This window comes from Tamandua tetradactyla, chromosome 5 (assembly GCF_023851605.1).
Source record: "Tamandua tetradactyla isolate mTamTet1 chromosome 5, mTamTet1.pri, whole genome shotgun sequence".
Classification (NCBI taxonomy): Eukaryota; Metazoa; Chordata; class Mammalia; order Pilosa; family Myrmecophagidae; genus Tamandua; species Tamandua tetradactyla.
Window position 1 is genome coordinate 100636483 of NC_135331.1, and position 15983 is coordinate 100652465.

Here is a 15983-nt window from a genome sequence, read left to right on the forward strand (position 1 = left end):
TCCTCCCCTGCATATAAAGGAACTCGGGGGGAAGCCCCAGTCTTTGCAACAATTGGTCGTTTTCCTTCTATTCACCCAACGCTTCTGTCTTTTTCTCCCCTGGTCCAGTCCATACCCTCCCCTCCAATAAAAACAACAGATAAAAATAGGTGAGGGAGACCACTTTATTAGATTCCAGGGATATCAATTATCAGCTTTGGGCAGCAGCAGATGGCAACTTCACATAACTCTTCATGGGGGGTAGAGGCCGAATCTTTCGGCCAGCCCAGCCCCCCTTGCGGTGCCATAGCCCGCTATTAGGCCTCTTGCCCAGCCAGCGGTTCCGCCCAGCCTTGCCTATGATCCGTTTGTTATGATCTACATTGGATACTCGGCCCACTGTTGCCACACACGTTTCAAGCACCTGACAAAGAAAACAGATGGAGGACAATGAACAGAGGGAGGAAAGAGTCTCATAATGTTGAGGGCATGGACTCTTGCATGCCAAATCACGTAGCAGAAAAGGGCAGACCCAGCTTGAGGCAGTTCCTAGCATAAAACATCTGGGAGCCATCCCTGGACAGAAAAGGTACATATGAAAAATTCCTCCTTCGCTGGTCCTTCCCATACACACCTGCATCTGCCTCTTAGAGGGCAGCTGGATGATTGCTGTTCCATTCACCTTCCTCAGCAGTACACCACATGTACCTGGAAAAGGGAGAAGGCAGCTTTGCCACCCTTCAAAAAGGATGAGGTGGAGGGGTTGGTTCACACAGGGGCCATACCCCACATACTTCTGGCTGTCTTTTAGGAGCAGATACACTGAAACAGGACGCATATAATGTTTTAGGTCAAAATATAAGCACATCCTCATTTTCCTTGTTTTCCCCTTCTTTCTGTCAATGGCCTATGGGTTCAGAGAATTGTGATCACAGGTCTTGGCCTTCCAAATTGTAGGGAGCCAGGCAGCATCTCTTTCCATACCTGCAGCTCGAATATATTGGGCTCCCCGGCCTGGCTCACTCTCCACGTTGTTGATGAGGGTCCCCACAGGCAAGGCCCCAAGAGGATGTGCATCCCCTTCTCGAGCAGCAACTAAAAGATGGAATTTCATCAGCACAAGAATTCCCGCATCCTCCCAGCCTACATGCATCTGGCAACCATTCCTCACCTGCCATCCGTCCAATGTGATCAGAGTTCAGGATTATATCTCCAGCCTGCATATTTTCTGTGGCAATGATCCAGCGTTTCCGGCTGCCTCCAGCTACCAGAGCTATGTCTGCTGACCTGTTCAATGGTAAGGGATGGTTGAGCAGGCCATCAAGGCAGCTCTGTGTCTTCTGAGAAGCCAAAGAGCAGCCAGTCAGATATACCATCATTGCCCCATATCTCAAACTTGCCTACAGGGATCATATCGGACGTTGATGACCTTCTCCTCAAAAGGTCCTGGCTTGCTCTCATTCTCAGGCCGGAAACGCAGAAAATCAATCATGCGATAGCGTTGCTTGTGGCCTCCACCAATGCCATGCACTCGAATGCGGCCTGTGGTCAGGACAGTTTGGGGACATGAACCAGGTCAGACTAATTCAGCTTCCAGTACTGGGAACAGGCCCACCCTTTGGCCAATAGCAGTGCTTCCCAACATTATGGCAGAAGTAGAAATTGAATAAAAAAAAAGATTTGCACAGCATATTGGGGTAAGGGGGAGTGGGGGGAAGTACCTACATGGAGTTTGGTAAATATAACAAAGAAAAGTAAAAAAATGAAAACATAGCATATTAGGGAAGATATTAAATATTGAAATTGTGTAAAATCTCATCAAATTACTACATTCAGTACGTTTACTGAGACATGAAAACAGTGCTCAACAATTCCAACTGTTGTAAAGTTTCAAATGGTGTAAAGAAAAATGTCATGGCATTTCCTGTGTATGGCTAGTTTTCTTTATCTAGATTGTCTTTAGAAGTACAGACCACCTTGTCTGTTGCTTTGTATCCCACTCTGACTCCAACATACATTCTACATGCTGAAGGAGTCCAATAAATGCTTTTTGATTGCATTTCTCTGTTCCACAAGGTATAAGTTTACAACTATACTTGCTTAGGGTCCTATCATGTTTTTCTTCTTTATTGCTTAAATCCTCTTGCCCTCACTCCCACCTGTGTGGTCTCGGCCCCCAGACTTTCTCATCTTCACTGGTGTAATGGTGTACTTGGTACGACTCTTCCAGGATTCAAGCTTGGCATTGAGGGTCACAGAAGTAAGGATTGGGCGGCAGGGGGGCAACATCAAGGCAGAGGGTGACTGGAGGAAGGCATTGCTTATTATCTAGGGATAAAGAGAAAGCTCTTTAACTAGGAAAGCTAATTGAAGGAGAAGCATCAGAGAACCAAGGGACAGGACACAGACCATTTTTAGCTTGTAGCCTACTTGTTCCTGAAAGTGCCCCAAACCAGCTGTCCAAACATACCACCCATCAATATGCACAGATACCAGTGCAGAATGTTTATTCAGATGTATGTGTGTTGTTTGCCTCTCCTCCTTTAATACATTTTCACCTCTGAAGTATTTCTTCAATGAATGTTCTTCCCTTGAGGCATATCTTTCCAAATATGGCATAAAACTCTTCTTCTCCAGGAAACATATATGATCATCACCACTGATCCCATTTTTCCATCTATGTTATGTTTCTGGGAATTTTCACATATAAATGGAGTGGCGGGATCATTTGTCTTCAATGCTGACTCCCAACACTGAAGATTAGGTTGGTCTAGTTTTTAATTTTGTGTTTCCATCTGCCAAATACACAGCTGATAACTCCAGATGAGCAAGTTTACAACCTCTCTTTCCTGTGCCTCACCAGTTCATTCCCGTAGCCCACTAGTGACCCCCTGATACTTTCACCTGAGGTCTTTATTCTTGGTATCTTATCCTGCTTTCTCTGATCTCAGCAATAACTCATCCTTGTAGCATAATGGTTAAAAGCTGAGGCTCTGACATTAGACTGGCTAGCTCCACTACTTGGTGCGTGACCCTTGACTGCTATCAGTTTTCTTATCTGTAAAATAGGAACAGTAAAAACTACACTTACAGAGTGATTGTCAGTTCATTTATTTTAAGCTCATAAATATTACTTATGCCTGGCTTATAGTAGGCACTCAGTAAATACTTATTTTTGAAATCGTACAATAGGAGATCTGCAAAGCGCTTTTGCCTCCAGTATCTTGTCTGAAAAACACCTGCGGCACTATAGGGCAACACGATCTTACAAAAGGGAAAGCTAAGGATGAGTGACTTATCCAACGTCACCGGCCGGCGCGACTCCTGGCCAGATTCGCATCCCCCATCTCCCATCCCAGGCTTCTCCCTCCCGAGAGGCCAGAACAGAAACAGCCTCATTTCCCGGTGTAGCAGATTACCTGGGCGGCGGGGAGCAGGCTCGGGAAAGGGATGGGAGTGGCGGCGGGCGCTGGCGAAAGGCTCAGGGAGCCCAGAGTACGGGTCAGAGCCCGTAGGGCCATAGGGGAGGTCAGAATCCACAGGAGTCCGTACGCCACTCTCACCTGTAGCCAGGCCGCGCCGCGCTCCTGGGTGACACCAACAGTTCCCGGCGCCGTCGATGTCTAATGACGCAAAAGAAGGGGGCAGAGAAGAGGAGACCAAGCCGGATACACATCTCCTTTCCTCCGAGAGCCAGAGCCAATCCTCTGGCGCCTCCGATGTCTTGTGACGGGGGAACAGGCCCCGCCCCTCGGAGCCGTCAAAACAATTGCCTCGAGAGGCAGCCATGATGGATTTAAAGGGGCAGTGCCGGCCAGGGCGGCAGCCAGACCGAGAGACTGCGGGTGAGTCTTAGAGTTAACTATTGGGCACAGTGTGGAGGGCCCCGCCATATCATATTCCCGCACTCCTGGACAGATGAACAAACCCCCTCACCGACCTCATACGATTCCAGACCGGCTCCAAAACTCCGCCCACCCCGATTCTTCCCCGCCCCTCGGCATCCAGACAGACGGACAGAAGGCCTGCCCCGCCCCCTGAGCGACCAACTGACTCACTGACCTCGAGATTGTCTGGCCGTGGGGTCCTAGCCCGCGACGCAGACCTCAGCCATCCACTCGAACTACCCCCCCCCCGCCCCCGCCCATCTCCTCTTACCCCCACCCTGGGCCCTAGGACTGGTCAACAGCCTGGGACACTCCTCAACCCCATTCCCAAGTCAGGAGACCAATTCCCAGCGCCGCGTTTCTCTGTGACCCCGCAGCCGCTCAGCAGACCTGCCATTCTTCCCTGAACCATCAGGCAACTGGGAGGCAACTAAGGTGACTCTTCTCAGAGTCTGTTAGTAGGTGACTGTGACAGAGACAAGAGAGTTCCTCCAACCTGGCCTCCGGGGAACAAAGCCATGGAAGTGGCTGGGCCAGGAAAGATCAGGTCTTCCTCCTCACCCTTTCCCAAATACTCCCCTCTCTTTAGGTCTCTGATCAGATCTCTCCCTCGCTCCCTTCTTGGGAGAAAGTAGTTCTCCAGGGCTGGGGTGGGAGGCTGTCCTGGGGAAGGGGGAGGGATATTGTTGTGTTTGAAGACCTGTAGGCAAGGGTAACGTGTTTGCCCTGGGAGGGGCTCTATGTCCTGTCCTCTGGGTGGCTATGAGTGGTGAGAGAGGGGGCGGGAACCCTGGACTTCTGGACTTTGGGCAGGGCAGGTCCTTCTGAATCCCTGGCTGCTGAACAGTTTCTTCCGGGCTCGAACCTGAGCTCCGCAGTGAAGTTCTGTATACAGGTAAGAGGATTTCAATGCTGAGAAACAAGACCATTTTGAGAGGGTGGCAAGTATGGGTTGGAGGCGAATGGGGAAAGATAAAGAACTGACCAATTTTGGAGATGCAGGTCTTGCTCCATGGGTGACACAGCCAGAGGACCTTGAACCTTCTGGGGTCCTTTCTCCTGAGTTCTCAGATATGAAGGCTCCTGTTTTCTTCTTTTAATTTTCTTCCATGATTTAACTTTGATATCTATTCTTTCCCTTTTATCAGAAGCTCTGAACTATTTTCTGTATGTCTCCTGTCTATTCTAACCCTGTTTGCAGCCCTCCCAAATACCTCTGTGATTCCTGTAATGCTGTGTCTCACCTGCTGATTCTTTTTCCTAACCCAAGCTCTCTCCAACTCCCTTTCTGCAATGCTCCTAAGTCCATAACCCTTTTAGTTCTAAACATCTTCATTCCTTCTGGTCTTTCTCCATCTAACTCAATTCCTCCCTCCTCCCTCTGTCTTTGCCCACATCCATAGCTTTGTGATTAGTGTTGTAAGCTCCCTCCCCACTGGTTTCTCTCTCCCTCTCCGACTAAGCCAGAGGGTCACCCATACTCTCGTGCTTGTACCTGGATCCCTGCTACCCTCTAACCAAGGAGAGTTCAGCCTCTCTTGTTCTCCCTTGCCCTAGCTGAATTCTGTTTTTGTCTCTAGCCCAGATAAGGACTCCCTGGCAAGGATGTCGGGCCTGGTGTTGGGCCAGCGGGATGAGCCTGCAGGGCATCGGCTGAGCCAGGAGGAGATCCTAGGGAGCACTCGGCTGGTGACCCAGGGGCTGGAGGCCCTACACAGTGAACACCAGGCTGTGTTGCAAAGCCTATCCCAAACCATCGAGTGTCTGCAGCAGGGAGGCCATGAGGAAGGGCTGGTGCATGAGAAGGCCCGGCAGCTGCGCCATTCCATGGAAAATATTGAGCTGGGGCTAAGTGAGGCCCAGGTGAGATGGTAGAGGTGGTGCCATGCAAACCAAAGTGAACAGAGGAGCAAGTATCAGACTAGAGTCTGAGGGGAGGTTTGGGGCCAATTGGAATCACCTTATTCTAGATGCTTGCATTCGTTCATTTGTTCAGTAAGTATTTGTTAAGTCTTTCCTATATGTCAGACATTTTCTGGTCACTGGAGATTTATCAGTGAACCCGATAGCCACAAATCTTTGCTGTCTTATAGCTTACATTCGAATTGGGAGAAAAAAGCAATACAGCTTGGTCCAGAGTGGTGGCAGTGGAGGTGGTGAGAAATTGGATTCAGGGTATTTATGTTGAAAGTAGGGCCACTGTTACACACCCTAGCATCATCTACACCCCTTGGCCCGTTTGTGCCTCTGCCAGTCTTGCTGCCTCCCAGTAGGCTTTCCTCCTGTTTGCCCTTGAGCAGTCTCATCCAGAGGCTGGCGCTCACTAGATATGCCCATCCAGGTGATGCTAGCTCTAGCCAGCCACCTCAGCACAGTGGAGTCGGAGAAACAGAAACTGCGGGCTCAGGTACGGCGGCTGTGTCAGGAGAACCAGTGGCTCCGGGACGAGTTGGCAGGCACCCAGCAGCGGCTGCAGCGCAGTGAACAGGCCGTGGCTCAGCTGGAGGAGGAAAAGAAGCACTTGGAGTTCCTGGGGCAGCTGCGGCAGTATGATGAGGATGGGCACACCACGGTGAGCAGGCAGGGCTGGCTGGGGATGGGCAGCTGGGAGTCACCACAAACATGAGGGCAATTGACCCATCATCTGAGGGAACCAGCAGCTCTGCCCAACCTCTTCCCATCAGGGAGAATTCCTTTGTCAGTCCTGACATGACAGAAAGGGGGAAACAGTATTCACTCATTCAATCTACATTTAATTAAATGTCTATTACGTACTGGGCACTGGGCACTTTGCTGGAGATACAACAGTGAATGAGGCAGGCTAGTCCCTGCTCTCACAATTATAGGTTTGTGTGGGCGGAGGGTGGAGTCAGACAAGCACCTGGACAATTGTAATCCAGAGGCCTAAGTGTTACAATTAGGGAAAGCACAGCCCAGATGAGCAAGATCCTCCTAAAGTTTGCTCTCAAAATGTGTGAAATTAAAAAAAAAAAGTGTGAAATTTAACCCTCCTCAACAGGCATTTATATGGCTTTGTGCTGTATTTACAATGCAAGGAGAGGTGCATAGGGGAAATGTAAAGAACTATAAAAGAGAATTCCTGCCTTCTTGAGATTATAATATAGCTGCAGGTACAAGGCTATATTACATGTGACAATGCAAAGCAACACGTGCTCCGTGTTGGACGAGGAATCCAGCCAGTGTGGCAGGAATTCCAAGGAGATAAAGGAGATAGGTTCCTGAGAGCTGGAATGGTCTGAGAAGGATTCTCAGAGATAGAGGAGTGAGGTACAAAAATGAATAGAATTTGGGTTGGATTTTTAATTTGAATGGGTTAGGAGTTGGGATGGATTTTGATGGGTGGTGAGGTGAAGGCAGAGCTTACTAGAACAGGGAGTGGGAAGGGTGGGTCACAGACAAGGCTCCAGAGCTAGAAAGCTGGTGAGTCCCAGGGAAAGTGAGATGATTTACATAAGACACAGATAAATGAAACTGGGCAGGAGGGTTGAAGGTGTTTGTACAAGACTGAAATTCCTGCTGAGGGAAAGCAAATTTGCCAGTTGTGGGAAGTGGGTTAGACAGTGAGGAGTGGGCATTAAGTCCAGAGTGAGCAGTGGCAGGCGAAGGGCACAGGGCTGAGCTAGAGATTTTATTTTATTTTATTTTTTGAGCTAGAGACTTTAGGTACCTGTCAATAAGGTCAGACACACGCCCTGCCTTCAGGAGAGACAGGACAGGCATATAATCAGTGTAAACACACAGAGCTATAATTACAAGGGTTGAAGAGGAGGGAGAGGGGACTAGAGAATGAGCGGAGTTGGGAAGGAAGCTTTCTGAATATGAAGGAATGGAAAGTCATGAAATTTTGGCCAAAGCATTTCTGGTTTTTACAAACGAGAGGCTTGAGTTTGGCTGGGCCACGTCTGCCTTCCTTGGGGAGCAGGCATGAATAAGAGTCTTCTCCTAGACTCCTTCTGTCAGTGACAGTGATTTCATGGCTTAGAAGGGACCCTGAAGAAGCTATTGGGATATCTTGGCCCTGACATGCTGCTTCGTCTCTGCCAGGAGGAGAAGGAGGGTGATGCCTCCAAGGATTCCCTGGATGACCTCTTTCCCAATGAGGAGGAAGAGGACCCCAGCAATGGCTGTGAGCCTCCTTCTGGAGTTGGAGGGTGAAGAGGGGCAGCAGGAGGCTGGTGCCAGCTGTGACCTACCCTGTACACAGAATTCTCACCATCCAGAAATCGGTTCTCCATTTCTTCTGGAGATGGAGTGGGGATTGGGTCTAGAATTCTGATTTCCTCAACCTCCCCCTTATTTATCAGACATACATTATGCACTTAATATGTGCCAGGTGCTGTGCTAAATGAAAAAGACAGATCTTGCCATTAAGGAATTCAGTCTAGTGGGAGAATGGCCTTGAAATAGGAAGAGCATGAACTTTTTAACGGAGAGAACCAGGTCTTTCGCAACATGGTCTTCCTGGCATAGCTCTTGGTTCATGCTTATTGAGTAAATGTTTGTTGAATGAATGAATTACTGGGTGGACAAAAGGGCTTATGATGGGCACAGGTGCAAGGTAGTGGGCAAAAGAATAGCAGGTGAGACAGGTCACAAGTGAGAGGCCTTGTGGGAGTGGGTGGATGCATGCATGGGAACAGGACATGGCGTGGGGGTGGGGAGGCAAGGCAACAAAGGGAAGGGAAGAGTCTTCTGAGAATCTTCTGTTCATTTTGGGGGATGGCTTAGTGTCCCGTGGCCAGGGTTCTGTGGCAGCCCAGCAGGGTGGATATGAGATCCCAGCAAGGTTGCGGACGCTGCACAACCTGGTGATCCAGTATGCAGCCCAGGGTCGCTATGAAGTGGCTGTGCCACTCTGCAAGCAGGCACTAGAGGACCTGGAGCGTACATCCGGCCGTGGCCACCCAGATGTTGCTACCATGCTCAACATCCTCGCCTTGGTGTATCGGTGAATACTGCTCTCCTCCTCCATTGCTAGGAATCATCCTCTGGATTCCCACCTTAGTGGTCCTTTGGCTCCCCCATACTTTTGCTCCATGCTGTACCTCTTCTCCCTGCTCCCCTAGATATAATCCACTAAGGTGTTTTCTCATGTACCAGAACTCTCACTTTTACTAGACCTATATCCTTCACCTCAGAGAATACTCGCCTTTCAGGTTGTTTGCGTCTTTAGTCTCTCTTTTAGGGAGGGTCTCGCTCTCTCTCTCACTTTCTGTTTCTTGCTTTCTATAACCTGTGGCTTCCTCCTGGGTTGGCATTTCTCTGCATCCAGGTGGGGGTGGGGTGGCTGGTGAACCTTTCACTGTGCACGCCACGCTTCCTGTCCCCTCAAGGGAGTTCCAATGCCTGAATATACCACAACCCCCCAAAAGAGGGAAGATGCCTTGGAGGCAGAGTTCAGGGCAATTCTTATCTCTTTTGTCCTCTTCCAGGGACCAGAATAAGTATAAGGAAGCTGCCCACCTGCTGAATGATGCCCTCAACATCCGGGAGAACACCCTGGGCCGAGACCACCCTGCTGTCAGTATTCCTTGCCGTCCTCCCTTATTCTTTTTTGGCCCCTCTCTAGAGGTGCTCAGGGAAGAAGGCGAAAGGACTCCTTTCTCTCAGGCAGTGATTGCAGTAGGTTCAACTCTCTGAGCCAATGACTCCTTTTATAATGAGTATTTTCCTGAAATTTAATCTATGGATAATGTTACCTACCTACATGTAAAATGTCCAAAAAAGTCAGTATGTTACCCTAATTAATGTAATAAATAAGGAAAGTAGTTTATACTAAAATAATAGTGAGTACAACTGTGTTAGCTAGAAAGCTTAATAAAGTGATACGGTGTTTTATATATAATGAATAAATTTCAATTTAGAAGTATTATAAAAATGAAAGAGCAGAAGCATAGGTGGACACTAGATTAAAAGCTACTATTAGAGTAAAGGCCAGATTTATTTGTATATGATATAAGAGAAAGGGAGAAATAACCTTAAGTAGGGGTAGCATGCCAAGACAAATGATAGATTATTAAGGTGGAGAAAATGAGAAATATGGTGGTTTTAAAGATGAACTGCCTGTATAAAATAATTCTCTCTGTTATGACATATGATAGGCAGGGATGATGTATCACAGAAAACAATTCCTATCTCTCCATCCCACCAAATGTCAAAGCCTTCATTCGGTGTTTAAATGTCTGATAGGACATTAAAAGTTGGCAGAGCTGTCCCACACAAGAGCTGTCCCACACATGCAGAACATCTGTAGCATTCTCGCCTCCCCAAAGGAATGAGTACCCCCAGTCTTTACGACCACCAAAGAATGCCCCCGGCAATCCTCACAAATTCCCCTAGGGGGCGATAACACCCCCCATAGAGAACCTCAGACCTATTCAGCAGTTTCCCCTTCCCCCAGTTGTGGAGTGTACAATATGGGGGTCCCGCCGGGTGTCGGATTCTTGTGGGTCCTTTGCAGGCATTAGCATTTGATGGGGACAGGTCTCTCTTTGTAGGTGGCTGCCACACTCAACAATCTGGCTGTGCTCTATGGAAAAAGGGGCAAATACAAGGAGGCAGAGCCCCTGTGCCAGCGGGCACTGGAAATTCGAGAAAAGGTACTCATGCACTCTCTTCCTTCTTCCCTTGTCACCGTGAGCCCTTCTCCACCATCTGTCCTTCTGATCTACCTTTTTCTCTCATCTTTTTTTTTATCTCATCCTTCTTTCTCTCCCTTGTTCCTTCTTCCATCACTCCTTTCCCTCTACTTCCTGCATGTGCATGCGTGTGTGCGCACATACACACACATAGCTATTTCTTGGCTCTTTTGTTCCCCACTAGGTCCTGGGCATCGACCACCCAGATGTGGCAAAGCAGCTGAACAACCTGGCCCTGTTGTGCCAGAACCAGGGCAAGTATGAGGCCGTGGAGCGCTATTACCAGCGGGCGCTGGCCATCTATGAGGGGCAGCTAGGGCCGGACAACCCTAATGTAGCCCGGACCAAGAACAACCTGGTAAGGAGGAAGCGGCAAACCGGGTAGAAAGAGGGAAAGGGAAGGGCCATCGGGCTCCTAGAATTGGAAGCGTGATAGTGTGGTATAGTACCTTCTTCGCCTTTATGCCCATCTGTGGGGTTGCCTTTGGGAATGAGGGGTCTGTTTCATTCCAGTAGGAGGGCAGAAGTTCCATAACCTCTTGGGAGTGGGGTAGGAATATCCTTGAGCCTGCAACTAGAACAGGAGGTATAAGGAGGCTCTCAGGGCAAAGTTATAGAGGCCAAGAAGTGGAAATCCTTTAGCCTGGCTAAGACCCCGTCTCCATCTCTTGTTCCTGTGTTTTTGCCCTCCTGTCTTCCAGGCTTCTTGTTACCTGAAACAGGGAAAATATGCAGAAGCTGAGATGCTTTACAAAGAGATCCTGACCCGTGCTCATGTGCAGGAGTTTGGGTCTGTGGATGGTGAGTGGTCAGGGCCTGGGGAAGGAGGCTTCAGGGAGGAAGGGAAATGCAGACAAAAGGTGGGAGTTAGGTCTCTGAGCCCTGGCTCCCCCTGTAATGTCCATCTCAGTTCTCTAATCTCCCTCCACTCCACCCCATGTATCACCCCCAGATGACCACAAGCCCATCTGGATGCATGCAGAGGAGCGGGAGGAAATGAGCAAAGTGAGTGGGGGGCCCAGCCTGGAAATCTGAGGCTGCCAGGGTTTCCTTGTTACTCCTTGTACTAAACCAGCCCCTCACTTCCCATTTGTTACTCCTTGTACTAAACCAGCCCCTCACCCCCCATCGCATGGTGCCTTCCCAGCCCAGCCTGCACCCTACCCCTTGCCATCTTGTGCCCCAGCACCTTTATCCTCTCATCTCTGCCCCGCCCCCCACCCCTACCCCTCTGTCCTTCTGCAGAGCCAGTATCGTGATGGCGGCACACCCTATACTGAGTATGGAGGCTGGTACAAGGCCTGCAAAGTGAGCAGGTGAGCTGCCACTTAGAAGCCAGCTTGTCTTCTGAACCCACCATCCAAGCCCTGATCCTACTCTCCTGGAACTGTTCGGTTTTTCCCTCTGGCCTTCCAGGCCTGAGCTCTGCTCTGCTCCCTCTCTCTCCTGCTTCCTGTTCTGAACCTATTCTTTCTTCCTTTCCTGGTCTCACCCCCCACAGCCCCACGGTAAACACTACTCTGAGGAACCTAGGAGCTCTGTACAGGCGCCAGGGAAAGCTGGAGGCAGCTGAGACCCTGGAGGAATGTGCTCTTCGTTCCAGAAAACAGGTCGGAGACCCAGAGGGGAAGGATGTCAGGGGAATGGGGGACCACTGAGGCTCCCAAGAATAGGAGAAGAGCCTGATAAGGGGGACAGGAAGGACAGGAAAGCAAGGCAGCCCTATACTTGTTTTTTTGTTGACTGTTTTTAAGATTTATATTTCAGGTTTTCTTACATATTTCCCATCATGATATTTTAAAAAGTAACTTCCTCTTTCTGACATGGTATGGCACATCTGTGTGCCCTTTTATTTAAAAGCAATAATTTATTCTTAATTGTGGTAAAATATACATAACATAAAATCATTTTAACCGTTTTAAGTGGCCAGTTCTTTGACATTAAGTACATCTACTATACTATGTAAATTTCACTGCTGTCTATTTCCAAACTCTTTTCATCATCTCAAACTAATAACTTTCCATTCCACTCTCCCCCAACCCCTGGTAACCAATGTTCTGCTCTCTGTCTCTATGAATTGGCTATTCTAAAGTATTTTTTATAAGAAAAATCATACACTATTTGTCCTTTTGTGTCTGGCTTATTTCACTCAACATGATGTCTTCAGGGTTCATCCCAGCACTTAACTTCTTTTAACAGCTGAATAATATCCCATTGTATGGAAATGTCACATTTATTTTGTCATCTGTTGATAGACACTTGGGTTGCTTCCACTTTTTGGCTATTGTGAATAATACTGCAGTGAACACTGGTATACAGTTATCTGAATCCCTGCTTTTAAGTCTTTGGGGAGTATGTCTAGGAGTGGAATTGCTGGTCATATGTAATTCTAATTGTTACAACTCTGGAAATCTAGTTCTCCCACTCCTGGGTATTTTTTTGTGGTAGTTGTTGTTGTTCAGGGCTAGAGTCATCAGTTTGTGATTTTTCCAAACTATTTTTGCTCTCAAATAGAAAGAGAAAAGAGAGAAAAAAAAGGTACTGCCTCTTTAAGACTCCTCTGTCATTTTTGCCTTGAGGGTGTGGGGAGGTGTTGGAACAATGGCCATGCTCAGAGTCAGTCCCCCAGCCATCCAAAGTAGCTGATCCCAGGCAGTGATCAGCAATTATACCACACACAGCCCTTGCCACCCCCTGGATTTTGGATGCCTAGGTCCTTATAGCCCATTTTGGTACCAGCACACTATACCAGGAGTCAGGGCTGCAGCCCTCACTGCTGCCTGCCATGTGGTTGGGGTGGGAGATGGTAGCCACTTTAAGGAGGGCAAAATTTACCAATATTTACTGAAATGTATGAGCCTCTAATTCGAGCTCTTCCCTGGATGCTGTACAATGTTCCACTAGTCTCCAGAGTTTCAAAATAGTTGATTCAGACAGTTCCTACCAGCTCAATAGTTATTTTGGTGGATAAATGGACTCCTGGAGCTTCCTATTCTACCATCTTCCACAAATCCTCTCCTTATACTTGTTTTTAAGGGTCTTCTTACCTGCCTCCCCCCCTCCAACCGCACTGCAATCTGTCCTTTGTTCAAGGACTCCAGGTTCAAGATTTACTTCACTAAATGGGAGTATTAAAGGGAAAGCTCTGCCCTCTCACAAGCTGACCTTTGAAGAATTTATTTAGGAAGGGTGGTGTGGGTGAGGGGGTTAAGAGAAGCCCCAAGTCAGAGTTTCTTATGAGTCTTGACTCATTGGAGCATCATGAAATCAATTCAGTATAGGTCATGGATAAAAATAAAAATACATATCTATCTATATATGTATCAGTACATTGTAAGTAGTAAAGGTGAATACTGTTCTAGTATGTGTATACTACGACATCACAACGTAGAATGTTTTTCTTGTGGTGGCTGATGGTCAAACAGTTTGAGAGCCCTGTCCTGATGAGTCCTTTAAGGAGTAGGAAGTTCTAGCTCCTTCTGTTTCCTTCCAGGGCACTGACCCCATCAGCCAGACCAAGGTGGCAGAGCTGCTTGGTGAGGGTGACAGTGGAAGGACCTCCCAGGAGGGCCCTGGGGGAAGTGTGAAATTTGAAGGAGGTGAAGATGCTTCTGTGGCTGTGGAATGGTCAGGGGTAAGTCTGATCATTGCCCCTTGATCTCTCGTGCCCACTCTTGCTGCTGGTGGTGAGAGGCTCTGAGCCTGCCTTCTTACTCCAGACTCACGCAGGATATGAGGGCCTATGATCCCCATCCTAGTCTAGTTAGCCCCATTCCTCTCGGGGCTGTCTGGGAGCCAGCTTTTGACAAGGCTCTTGTTTTTGAGAAAAGTAGACTCAGAAGCCATTCTGCTTGAGGTCCCCTTAGTTGTCCCCCCTCCCCCACAGGATGGCAGTGGGACCCTACAAAGGAGTGGTTCTCTGGGCAAGATCCGGGATGTGCTTCGTCGAAGCAGTGAGCTCCTAGTGAGGAAGCTTCAGGGCAATGAGCCCCGGCCATCCAGGTACCCAATGAGGTTAAGATATGGCAAAGCAGGCAAGTGAGCCCTTGCGTCCAACTCCTCTTGGCTCCAGATCTATGGAGAAGTGCCTTGGATCTCTCCATGGGGGAGATCAGTGGAATGCTATTGTGAGAGAGTTCAGGCAAAATCGTGACCTGGGGGTATGAGGGTATGAGAGGAGATCCTGGTTACTGATGAAGAGAGTGTGTGGGGGATGGTGGGAGGGAGTGATTAAAATCAAGGCCTCAGGTGGCAGTACCAAAGAGGCTTGCAGCTTTAGTGACACTCAAGAAGAGAAGTTTCAATTTTTTCTTTTTCTATTGTAGTAGCAACATGAAGCGGGCAGCCTCCTTAAACTATCTGAACCAACCCAGTGCAGCAGCCCTCCAGGTGAGAGCGGTCCTTGTGAGCATATTGGTGGGTGAGAAAGAAAGGACAGGTAGCAGACAAACCCACTGAGAGGAGATGGGAAGAGTAGGATAAAGACTACAGCCAAGGACTTGGAGTCATTAGGAATCAGGCAGACAGCTTATTGGGGGGACAGTTTTAGGTCAGAGTTAGTAGCAAATAAATTCTTCAAGAGAGGAATAGCTACCGATAGTCTCTAAACTGGTTCTTTGGAATTATGCATAATTCAAGAATGATTCTTGGGCACTAATTGCTCTTCCACTCTACTTCTCACCTTGAAAACTAAATAGTAGATGAGAAGGAAAAAAGAAAAATAACTATGAAATAATCTCCATTTGAGAGAACACTAATGGCATTTTAATGGAGAGTGACACTTGTATCAGCATATTCAGAGTATATACCAACGTTCACATGGTTTTTCCAGGTATTTTCTCCATTAGATTGTCGCTTCTAGGAACATTCTAGCAGAGTCTAAACAAAGTCCCAGAGCTTGGGGCTGAAGTTACAGGCTCAATCCTAAATTCAGAGATAGACTGCAGCCATGTTATGGATGAACTCCGGGGACAGTCTTTGGGAGGTTGAGGTCCCTGGGCTGATGGATTGATGCTGTCTGTTTCAGGTCTCTCGAGTCCTCAGCTCCAGTACCATGAACCTCTCTTCCAGCAGCTGACATTCAACCCCCCACAGCCCCCCACAGCATTCCCCATTGCTCCTGGCTCTTCCCCACCCCAGGGTGGAACAGTGAAGAGGGAGCAGCTTAACCAGGGGACTGCTGCTGCCCTTAGGGTCTCTGTTCCCTCCTCAGGAAGGACTCTCAGGACACCCTCTCCCCACCCTATGGTCCTCTAGAGTAGGTACCTCTGAGGCCCCGAAGGTGGGTAAGAAGCAGGTTATACACCTTAAAAATGGAGACTGCTGTTGGTTTCTCTGTCAGAGGTTTTGGGGGCTGGCCAACTAAGCCCCCTTGCAGTGGCCTCTTGTTCTCCTCTGCTGCCTCACTTCAGGTCCATGGATTTCACTTTTCTTAAATAAAAGAATCAGGTAACCATTC

At 48.4% G+C, this 15983-nt stretch overlaps 2 protein-coding genes across 14 annotated transcripts; one reads left to right on the plus strand and one right to left on the minus strand.

The window, feature by feature from the left end:
- Positions 1-146: 146 nt before the first annotated feature.
- MRPL2 (mitochondrial ribosomal protein L2) lies at positions 147-4114 on the minus strand. 6 transcript variants are annotated; one of them, XM_077161861.1, is made up of 9 exons: positions 4042-4086; positions 3543-3602; positions 2884-3037; positions 2139-2307; positions 1380-1521; positions 1151-1266; positions 964-1074; positions 614-687; positions 147-403 (listed from the first exon to the last, which is right to left on the minus strand). In XM_077161861.1, exons 4-9 carry the CDS (start codon positions 2266-2268, stop codon positions 191-193), a joined length of 786 nt encoding a protein of 261 aa, XP_077017976.1. In that variant the 5' UTR covers positions 2269-2307; positions 2884-3037; positions 3543-3602; positions 4042-4086; the 3' UTR covers positions 147-190. The 6 variants fall into 6 exon arrangements, with proteins under 6 accessions (XP_077017976.1, XP_077017973.1, XP_077017977.1 ...); XM_077161858.1 differs by lacking the exon at positions 2884-3037 and having other exon boundaries at positions 3399-3602; positions 4042-4114; XM_077161862.1 differs by lacking the exons at positions 3543-3602; positions 4042-4086 and adding an exon at positions 3399-3492.
- Positions 3635-15983, plus strand: KLC4 (kinesin light chain 4). 8 transcript variants are annotated; one of them, XM_077161849.1, is made up of 17 exons: positions 3667-3824; positions 4244-4301; positions 5447-5729; positions 6208-6438; positions 7932-8013; positions 8616-8835; positions 9320-9407; positions 10385-10486; positions 10710-10883; positions 11227-11326; positions 11478-11530; positions 11771-11841; positions 12027-12135; positions 14019-14159; positions 14412-14527; positions 14851-14914; positions 15552-15983. In XM_077161849.1, exons 1-17 carry the CDS (start codon positions 3767-3769, stop codon positions 15600-15602), a joined length of 2001 nt encoding a protein of 666 aa, XP_077017964.1. In that variant the 5' UTR covers positions 3667-3766; the 3' UTR covers positions 15603-15983. The 8 variants fall into 8 exon arrangements, with proteins under 8 accessions (XP_077017971.1, XP_077017964.1, XP_077017967.1 ...); XM_077161852.1 differs by lacking the exon at positions 3667-3824 and adding an exon at positions 4680-4761 and having other exon boundaries at positions 4124-4413; XM_077161853.1 differs by lacking the exon at positions 3667-3824 and adding an exon at positions 4685-4761 and having other exon boundaries at positions 4124-4413.